Below are 11,040 nucleotides of genomic sequence, written 5' to 3' on the forward strand. Positions count from 1 at the left end.
GCAGCATTGTATTAGCCGCAGCATTGTATTAGCCGCAGCATTGTATTGGCCGCAGCATTGTATTAGCCGCAACATAGTATTAGCCGCAGCATTGTATTAGCCGCAGCATCGTATTAGCCGCAGCATCGTATTAGCCGCAGCATCGTATTAGCCTCAGCATCGTATTAGCCGCAGCATCGTATTAGCCACAGCATTGTATTAGCCACAGCATTGTATTAGCCGCAGCATTGTATTAGCCGCAGCATTGTATTAACCGCAGCATAGTATTAACCGCAGCATTGTATTAACTGCAGCATAGTATTAGCTGCAGCATAGTATTAGCCGCAGCATTGTATTAGCCGCAGCATTGTATTAGCCACAGCATTGTATTAGCTGCAGCATTGTATTAGCTGCAGCATTGTATTAACCGCAGCATAGTATTAGCCGCAGCATTGTATTAACTGCAGCATAGTATTAACTGCAGCATTGTATTAACTGCAGCATAGTATTAGCTGCAGCATAGTATTAGCCGCAGCATTGTATTAGCCGCAGCATAGTATTAGCTGCAGCATTGTATTAAAATTAAAAGTGTGTGAAAGAAGTAGAGGCTTATAGTCCGGAAATTACGGTATCTGTAATTTTAGGGACACATTACCGTGCAGTGTTTCCCCTACCATTATTCAGGTGGGGTGCTCCACCCCGTCAACAAAACTGAGCACTCCTCCGCCTACCAAACTTAATTTGTCCCTCCCACCCCCACTGACATCACTAAGCTAGCAGCACAAAATACAGGCTCTCTAGCTAAAAATCCAAAGGCAGCACTCACATTGCCTCTTCCCTCATGTTGAACGCCCCCGCTCAAAAACTGTTAGCACAATCTGCGCTCAGACAAGTCTCCACCCCTTCCATCAGCAAAAACCATGGAGGAGATGAGCACCCCGCCATGGCAAGCTAACTAGAGGAAACACTGCCATGAATATGAGGAAAAGTATTGTGTGGATTTATTATTTTATTTTATTAGTCCGGTATTTGTGACTTTGAAATTAGTGCTTTTTATATGTTAATATTTTACCGAAAACAAATAATAATAATGATAAAATTATAATTAATTATAGTAATGAATAATGAAACACCACGTAGGATTTCTTTCTTTTTTTTTTCTGAACTAAAGTTTAGAGACAACAAACTAGTTTCTTTGGTGCTTTGGTTATGAATAAATAGGAAATATTTGCATAATTAAGAGATTTATCAGGTAAATTTCAGCTCTGAATTTAAGATATTATCTTCAAGTCATGTTGATTTGAGCTCCCGTCCTCGGGCACTTTCCGCTCTATCGTGGTTTTTTTTTTTTTTTTTACACTTTTAAAGTCTCTTGCTAATTTGTATGCTAATTTCTCACACAGCCTTTTCTCTGGAGGGAAATGAAACAGCTGGGGGAGGGGGGGTTGTTGTTTGGAGCAGACGGCGAGAACTTACTCGTCGTGTTGTATCTGACACCGTAAAACATCTCCGGACAGGGCCGGGACACCAACTGGCCGGCGCTGCTCCTGGGCCAGCAGGTGCCGATGCCGTCGATGGAGGTGTCGCAGTAGGTTCCCGAGCCTGAAGCGAGGGGACGGAAACGTCAGTCGTGACTACAAACACACACCATGAATTTCAGACGGCGCTGTAATAAACCGAGGAGCTGAATGATGCGTTCATGTGCTCATATTTTAATGACTTCTCCTGCGCTTTGTTTCTCTGAGCGGAGCGTCGTCTCCGGTGTTGGATCTATTTCCAGCTCCGCTCTCGTCTTTGATGTTAGCTTTAACAATCTGAGTTTTGGATCAAACTTGTGTGTTGTTATTCTTGTGTGTATTCCACAGCGGCTCGGTTTTGTTTGGGCTTTGTGGGAAATCAGTTTTTTTTAACAGAGCTTGGCGTGTCCGACTCACCGCTCCACTGGCTCGTGGTGTTGCTCAGGGTTTGGTTCCAGGAGGCGACCAGGGACTGCACTGTAATCCAAACAAGAGACAGCTTCAACAGAAAGCTCCATCTTCGTCTACACATTAAAAAAATAACCGTACTGAATTCATCCCAACAGCTACAAAAGGTGAGCGTTAAACGGCAACAGTAAACGTCGGGCCTTTCAATCCAAGACAGGACAGCGAATATGAACACGACCCGGGGGTCGGGACATTTTTTCTTATAACTCGGGAGGATTTAGACAGAAAAAGATCTGGAAATAAAATAAGGATGTTCCCTTGAGCAAAAGGTGGCACTCAATTTGGAGCTTCCATCGCCTTTTCCTGTAACCGTTGTTTTCACACATAAATGTGGTGAGAAAAACATAAAAACTGTCCTGAACAGCTTTAAACAGTTTATATAGTTTTAAAAGTTGAACTGTGGGGGGAAACAGTAAACAAAATGTTGATTTTACCTTGATTTATTGTTATTATTATTATTATTATTGCCGTTTTACCTCTTTTATTTTTCCAAGTTATTAAAGGTCGTGCAGGGAGGGAACGCAACAACCATGGTAAGGGAACACATACATAAATTAGTGTTTGTGGTCGAGTTTTTCTATATTTTTGGGTTGTCAACAAACACGACCACTCCTGATAAAACCTACAGATCCTCGTGTTGTTTACTTTGTCAGAGCACAGCTGATCAGGGATGATGTCAGGGAATTATTGGGAACCCCCAAAGTCCCAGATGTCGGACAAAGCGCTGCAGACTATGTGCATGACGGCCACCTCCCGTGCTTCGGACCATGTAAACCAAATGAAGTCGATGTTCCCGGGACCAACATGGACTTGGAAAACAAAAACATCTATTTTTAGTGACCGTGACCAGCGCTTTAGTTTGAAACACCCACGTAACGTTACTACCTTCCAGTGTTCCTTACGGGAAAAAACGATCATATTGAAATCAACTATAAATGCATTTTTGATCCAATATTTATCATATCATAAAATAATTGATTTCTTTCTGTTTTTCTTACCTCCCTCTCTTTATGATTTTTATATTAACAAATTGGTGATCTCTGCTTTTACATTTGAGGGACGCCGCAGCCACAGACGGGTTGTCTGGTGCGTCCATCATGGGTGAACATTTTAATGGTCCCGTCTCATTCAGTTAAATTGTTTTAGTTTGGATGGAAAGAACCAAAACACTTGTGTTGTACACGAGTAAACATCTGGTATTAGACCCACGTGCACACAGCATGAGGATTTATCCACACCTGTCGAGTCGGCCGACTACAGCGGACTCCTGTTGGTTCGAACAAAATCCTTTTTGTCTACTGGATCTGGAGGGTCCAGGGTGGTGGTGGTGGGAGGCGGGGGGTTTTCTACAAAAGTGACTTTTTCAGTCCAGGCAGTCAGAACAGGTCAGAGCGTCAGACAGGTGAAGGCACTGATCTCACTGACTGTTCTCCAAAACGCTGTAATAAACCTGATGAAGTCGACACCTGGTTGTTTTGGGAATCACTTTTTTCACGGCAACAAATTGTGTAGCGCTGTAAAACTAAAAAAGTCATTTAAATTGTATTTATTTGTATTTCAGGCTGAGGTAGATAAAATAATTGATATAATGAGGACAAAATATTTAAAAATTGTATTTTTCAAGGCGGTTGATTTTTCCCCAGAGGAGCATGTTTTGTCAAAAATGTAAAGGACGGTTTGAGAGATAAATGATAGAAAGCGTGATCCTCGGCCTTGAGCCGAGCATCACGTACGCACTGTAAAATAAATCAACCCCATCCACAATAACGTGCCTGGTTTATATTTAACTGGAGAGATTCGGGGCTGAGTGGAAGCAGCGCCGCCGTGTCTCAGCCGCGCTCAGCTGCACCGTGGGATGTACTGTGTGGTTTAATTTGGAGGATCGGATGATAATCCTGCCACAATGTGGGCGTAAGATCAGAAAATGGGTCATCTAGGAACGGCGCCGGTAAACAACCGTCCTGGCGTTTAGATTGGAGGAAAACCTCGAGTTCATCTTTAAAGTGAATGTCAGAAACATCGACTTCTCGATGCAAAACCGTGAAACTAAAGTATAAAAAGCTTCTTTTGGGATGAGGAATTATTGGATTTAAGAGAGAAAAAATAAGCCTACATCTGCTAGCTCAAAGAAGCGTGAACGAGATTAATTTTACAGTATCTTAGTCGCTCGTAAACAGTTTAATTAAACAATTAATTATAGGTTCTCTGGAATGACAATTTGCTGATTACAACCTTTTGAGTCAGCAGGAAAAAAGAAATTAAAATTAATCACTTGAGGAAATTTCCATGCCTACGTGATTAACTAATTTATTTTAATAACGTTATTTTTAATATTTGATATTTTGATCCAGTAGCAGGTAGAATTTCCTGCAGTGCGATTGTAAAACCGTAAATATTAGCTCATTAGGAACTGCCTCGGAAAATCTTTACAAACATGATCTGAAACAAGCCAATTAAAACAGCTTTCTTGTGCTTTCCAGGCATTTCTTGGACGACTCTGTGTGTACTGGTACGGTCTGACAAAAATGGAATGATATAAAAAGACAGTTTGCCGATATCCACCGGGGTCAAGTTGAGACAGAAGACGAGGCTTTGGCATTTAGCTGTTATGTGAATAAAGGAAAAGACTGAAAATCAATTCAGCCTCGCGAGTCGAGCGTTCTGTGCAGAGGTCGGAGAGCTCTGGGAAATAAGCGCCTTTAAAGAGCCTGTAAAAACGCCCGTTAAGCCCGGCTGTAATAAGCGTCCAGTTAGTGCTTACATGAGATGTTTCCTGCCAGCATGAGCAGAGCTTCACACGTCAGGTCAGCCGAAGAGGCCGACGGCAGGAGGCCGGCCACGGCGAACACCTGGGAGCACAGAGACAAGCAGAATGAAATATTAACGTCGTCCCCTCGACCCGAGCGTTGGATCTTCTGCTGCTTCAATTCCCGCTGGTCAACAAAGTTCAGCTGGAACAACCTCAGACCTTCGGAGCACTTCAGATGTGTGGAACACGGTGCCACTTTTTAATGAGCGGACACTTACGAGCTACTCGTAGTTAATAATGCAGGTATTAAATGAGCCGAACACTTTATGAACTTTAAAATAGACAAACTGCATTTCCTGCGAAAATGAAGTGAAAGGAATCTGCTGAAAAACAGCTGAAATTACCTAAAGACATTCTGAAATGGAAGCACAAGCCTAAGTTAGCAGAAGAAAGAACGTTTGATGCATTAGGTTTAAATAAGCAGAAATTAGCACAAGAGAAATTACATTAAAACAAGCTGAAATTAGAAAAAAAAAGCTGAAATGTAGCTGAAAAGGAAGAAAGAAGCTTAAACTACCAGAATGAAGTGGAAGGAGCTGAAATGAGCTCATAAAATATGGAATTAGAAAAAATTAGCATCAAAACAGCTAAATAGTAGCTGATATAAAAGAAAAAGCTGAAACTCGCAGAAAGAATCTGAAAGCACAAAACAGCTGAAATTAGCTGCAAGTAGCTGAAAATGTTTAAATTTGCACAAGGAAGCAGAAAGAAGCTGAAGCAGAACAAAATGTGAAAGGAGCAGTAAAGGGTTGTAAACAGCTAAAGGTCTGAAGGAGGTAAAAAGAGCTCAATTCATTTTCTATTAGAAAAAAGACAGAAAAAGCTAAATAGTCTCTCGTTATCACCGGGGATCTGTACCCTGAAGACCTGCAATAAGTGAAAAACACGAAATAGGAATAGTACTACAAGTAGTAAGTAGTAGTTTATTTTAATATGTGTATATATATATATATATATATATATATAATATATATATATATATATATATATAAAGGTGTTTTAAACCCTTCCCACACTCTTGCAATATTCTAAACAATGTTTCTAGACTCTAAATGCTCTAAAACAGAACAGGATGTCATGATTTCAGCTTCCTGCCTCCGCTGCTCTCAGCCACCTGCAAGCGCTCTTGGCCACGCCCACTTCTCCGCTCTGCACGAACAGCTGATCAGCTGCAGCAGGAAGTTTATCCTGCAGTGTGGGCTGCAAAAATATGCAGCAGGTGCTAAATAATTTAAAATAATTTATTTAAAACAACATTTCATGCCGATCATGTGGCTCTTCCATCAATCAGCCAGTTGTGTGTCATGTCCAATTTTATTTTGAAAAACCGCGATCGAGCGAGTCCGCGATAAATGAAGCGTGATGTAGCGAGGGACTACTGTATTTCAAAAAGTTAAAGTTGCACCAAAACCAAAAGTCATGACAGGATTGTCCTGAAAGAGCCGAACGTTTTGATTCATGATTTGTTGAAGTAGCTGAAAAACGTTGTGAAGAAAACTGGATCACAGCAGAGTTAATGCTTCAAGCAGTCAAACAACCAGCGGTTCTTCTGTGTTGATGAAAAGGGCGTTGATGACTCGTTCCAAGTTACAGGTAACATCGAGGGTGACGATGAGGGGCTGATGAAGAAATGTGACCCATCACGTGGAACTGGGGATCCACTCCGAGGTGGAGTGAGATCTAGACAGCTTCAGTGCTTCGGTGGAAAAACTGCCGATAATTGGATTTTGTCAAAATACGAGGCTCCATCGAAGGAGAAGTAAAAACTAACACTAAAGAATGTTTTGAAGCACTTTCTGTAGCAGCACCAACTACGAACCATGTTCTGAACAGAAATCCCTAAATGTTAACTATTTTCTCTGCATGCTGGAAGATAGCTGAGAAATCCTGATATGCAAATCTGGTTGAAGTTTCTGTTTCAAATGGCGTCAATAAATTGTATTTATTTATTTTATTTACCCAGGAAAATCCCACTGAGATTAAAACCCTCTGTTTCAAGGGAGACCTGGCCAAGATGTGCAGCATCAAATCCAAAGCGTGGTTCCATCACTGAAATCCTCGTTAGAAAGAACTGGATTCAGACCCATTGTGAGATGACGTCTCGATTAGCAAGACAAACGTCTGCGGAGCCGCTCACGTCGGGATGATCTGGATATAAAATGTGATTTCTGTAACACTCTTTATGCTGGGAGAACATCACTCCTGCTCATTTCTCTTTCCACTGACTCAGTCTGTTTTATTTTTACAGGTTGGTTTTAAAGCTCTTAATGCTCTTCCTCCACCTCATTCAGTCGATTTAGTAGCTTTCTGTGAGCACGAGGACTTACAATCCAATCCAACTTTATTTGTAAAGAACTTTCAGACGCCACGGCGGACCAGAGCGCCGTACAGCCGACATTAAAACGATCCGTGTAAAGTCAAATACAAACTATAACACGAGTAAATTAAAACCAACAATAAAGTTCATAAAATCAGGTTAAACAATGAAGTCAGATAAAAACAGCTTTTCAGAAACCGTGAAGAACCAGATCACCAGCTGTCCCCATCACGGTGCTCGGAGGAGCTGGACAGACCCTCCATCCGTGCACATTGTGAGCACCACTTGAAATTCAATGAGAAACTGACTTCCATTTTGGTGTGTGGCTACATGTGGACATCACAAGTCACTGGTGAAAAATGGGTGGCCATGACAAAATCCAATATGGCTCCAAGTATGTATAAGTGTAAATATACAGATTTATTACTGAGAGAATAATGACGATGACAGAAACTTTGTAGTTAGTTTATAAAAGTAGTTAACCGCAAAGAGGATTGATAACGTGAGTTAATTAATTATAGTAAAGGACTCAAGGCAGATGTCCGACACACATTGAATGCATCACTCTGCTTCAGCAGAGTTCTGCTCCACCTCTTTGGTTCTGATGGACCGGATTAATTTCTGAACGCTCACCTCTGAATGGGACATGGACGCTTTACCTGTGCACCATAAACCATTTTGACAATGTTGTCACGTTACAACGGCAGAGAATTAATGTACGGGGGCCGGGGCCACCATTGGCCACCCCCCGGTGTAACCCAGGTCTGGGTCCAGTGTCGGCGTTGTTCACCATCACGACCAAGTGCGAGTATAACCAGGTCACGGACACAGAACTCTCTTTATTACAGGGAGCTGGTATAATAAACAGCAGGATGTGTGCGACATGCACGGATCTCCACCTGCTTCCAATATCGCTTGTTTTTATTTTTATGTGTGATCTATCGTCAGGTCAGCTGGACAGTTTATTTTTTTGTTGTTGAGACGCAGACTGATGAAGCCCTTTGGATGAAACGCCTCTCAGCAAAAAAAGAAACTGTCCACGTGACCTGACTGAACACTGCTGGATTTTTTTTTACCTGGATTATTGAGCATGAACCTTGATGTGTGATCATACAGTTAGTTGTTTTTTCTTCCTCAATATATTCATGCAACAATTTTACATTTTAGATTATAACGTTTTATTTTCGCATAAAACACAGTTAGCAGTATGAAAACAGCAGATTAACATTAAACAGTAAAATATTTTTAAGACACATTTTTATATATTCATACACATTTGAGCCCATCTGGTATAATAAACATTACACAATGTTCCATCAGTGTGTGGACAGTTGCATGCACGGTTCTGTTCAGGACTAAATAATAAAAAAAAACCTTTTACTGTAAGAAAAAATGACTAGCAGCGTTAGCTTCTGTTAGCTTAGCATGCTAACCGGAGCAAATCTTATTCATAAAGTCGTTATTTCGACACAAACACGACAAAACCTTCACAAAATACACCAACAGTGCCAATACACCTGTGACAACTTTTATGGGTTAGCTTATTTATCAGAAATGTGGTTTTAAACGGATATTGAGTGTAAAGAGGCTTCACTTACATCGATCTCCACCAGCGTCCATTATCACGTGGGGGCGGTGCGCGCGCCTGACGGACCCCTCGCGTGCAGCTGTGACAAACTACCAGTAGGTGGCGCCAGAGAGCTACCAGTAGGTGGCGCCAGAGAGCTACCAGTAGGTGGCGCCAGAGAGCTACCAGTAGGTGGGGCCAGAGAGCTACCAGTAGGTGGTGCCAGAGAGCTACCAGTAGGTGGTGCCAGAGAACTACCAGTAGGTGGGGCCAGAGAGCTACCAGTAGGTGGGGCCAGAGAGCCGAGAACTGCACACGTGTTTTTAAACTTTTCTTCTGTTACACCGACTCCACCATCTGCTGCTGGATACATTTCATTCAGTCCTGTGCCCCCTTGTAATTTTTATCATGTAAATTAAATATATATAATATATAAATATAACTCCCAGAAGATAAATTAGGGCAAAAGACAAATACATTTACTAACATATCCTAATTTAATGAGTACATACGGAGTACATGTGGTTAGTTCACCAAAAAATAAAAAATAAACAAGCCTCAACAGCAGCAAGCTAAATATAGCAGAGCATTTAGCTAATAGCAAAAACTCTTCTTAAATGCATAGCGCTAAGCTAGCAGCGCGCAATACAGACACGCTAGCTAAGATGCTAGACGTAGCACTCCACTTCAATAACGCACCCCCCCCACTCCGGTCAACAACATGCTAACACTTACTTAGCGCTAAGCTAGCACTACGTAAGTCCAGTCAATGGGAACTTGTGCCATCTACGACACGTCTGACACCATGATTCACGTAAATGGCATCTTTTACATGTTTGCAGGTAAATGTGCTCCTGGGCTCACCAGGATCCGTCACTCGGCGCCGCCTCGGACAAAAAGCACAACACAAACGCGTCCAGCTGCTCCACATGTGGGCTGTGGTAGCTCGCTGGTTGCAGCAGGAAGAGCGCCAACGTAACAAACGCCAAATCCACGAGTTCGCTCGCTGACCCTGAAGGAGGGAGCAGCCAAAAGAAAGAGCGTGTGGGTGTTTGTGTGAATAAAAATGTGTTTTTTTGTGTTTAATTTCCAAAACTATCATATATTTGACAAAAGCGGATAAATCATGTCATCTGGACGAGTTCCTTCTTCTTTCATGGGAAAGACGAAACGTTAGAGGAACTGTCCACGTGACCTGATTTGACCTTTCTGTGATTTATCTGCCTCATGATTAATCTTAAAGCTTTTTCTTGTTCATTCTATATTTGGACTTTTTAAAAAATGTTCCATCAAACATCTGTATCAAACATCTGTCAACGCTACAAACGTCCATTTTTTACGTGTTTGTGGACGTGGAGGATTTCTGCGTTTTGTCAGAACCGTCACACGATGTAAAAAATTATTGCATGAAAGAATTCTTCTTCCTGATTTGTCCTGAAGATGAACTCATACCTTCATGCTGACATCAACAAAGTCGCCCCACAGAGGAGCAGCTTTTATTTAACCCCGTCCCGTCTGGGCTCTGCTGGCCCTCCGGCTGCTCTACATCTGCGCACACGAGGAGAAACAATAAAAAATGCACAGAGTCATAAAAGCGCCTGAGCCGGGCCTCCACCACGAGGACACGAGGACACGAGGACACAGCCGGAGCTGCGCCCGTGTTCAGTGATCCCAGGTGGACTCCTGAGTGGAGCTGCTCTGGTTTGGACCTGAGACGGCGCTGGAAGCCGAACACGAGGCGGGTCGAGTTACGCGTTGCACCGGAGACCTCTGGGAACCCCGGGCCCGCCGCCGCAGGGCCGCACGACCACAACAACGCCCGAAACGTCGTTTTTATTCCCGAACGCCTCAGAACAGCTCGGCTGCGGTCGCCTGAGGAGCAAAACGTTTCAGCTCCTTCACAAACATCAATCTGACGTTAAGATTTTAAATAAAATTAAATAAAACGGGGACAAAGTTGCTTTAGTTGCTCGGTCCTCGCCTCCTGACACAGGTGTGCAGTGGAGAGCATCCTGTGCTCCAGCATCAACGTGTGGCATGGAGGCTGCACAGAAGATGCTGGAGTCAGCCTCTCCACCATCACATCTACACCTCCAGGTGCAGGAGGAGGACCTTATCAAACTTATCAAATTAAACCCTCTCTGTCTGTTTCTGCAGATTAATTTAAAATCGTTGAACTAAACACTGAAATGAAGAAGAAGAAGAAAAATAAACAAAATGTTGGAAAAAAACAACATTTAATTCAAATATTTGGGGTCATCAACTGTCCATCATTTATTTATTGTTAAAGAGAACAGGACAGAGACAAAGTGTCCTCCCAGAGACCAGTGTCCTCCCAGAGACCAGTGTCCTCCCAGAGACCAGTGTCCTCTCAGAGACCAGT

At 42.5% G+C, this 11,040-nt stretch overlaps 1 protein-coding gene across 1 annotated transcript in view; it reads right to left on the reverse strand.

Annotated features, from left to right (window-relative positions):
- Window positions 1-11,040, reverse strand: part of LOC119423850 (corticotropin-releasing factor receptor 1-like) — an 86,146-nt gene that overhangs the window by 64,800 nt on the left and 10,306 nt on the right. Inside the window, 2 exon segments of the mRNA XM_037691267.1 lie at window positions 1,456-1,602; window positions 4,705-4,813. Of these exon segments, the coding sequence (XP_037547195.1) occupies window positions 1,456-1,602; window positions 4,705-4,813 (256 nt within the window).

The sequence above is a fragment of the Nematolebias whitei genome, chromosome 17 (assembly GCF_014905685.2).
Source record: "Nematolebias whitei isolate Nwh7 chromosome 17, NemWhi1, whole genome shotgun sequence".
Classification (NCBI taxonomy): Eukaryota; Metazoa; Chordata; class Actinopteri; order Cyprinodontiformes; family Rivulidae; genus Nematolebias; species Nematolebias whitei.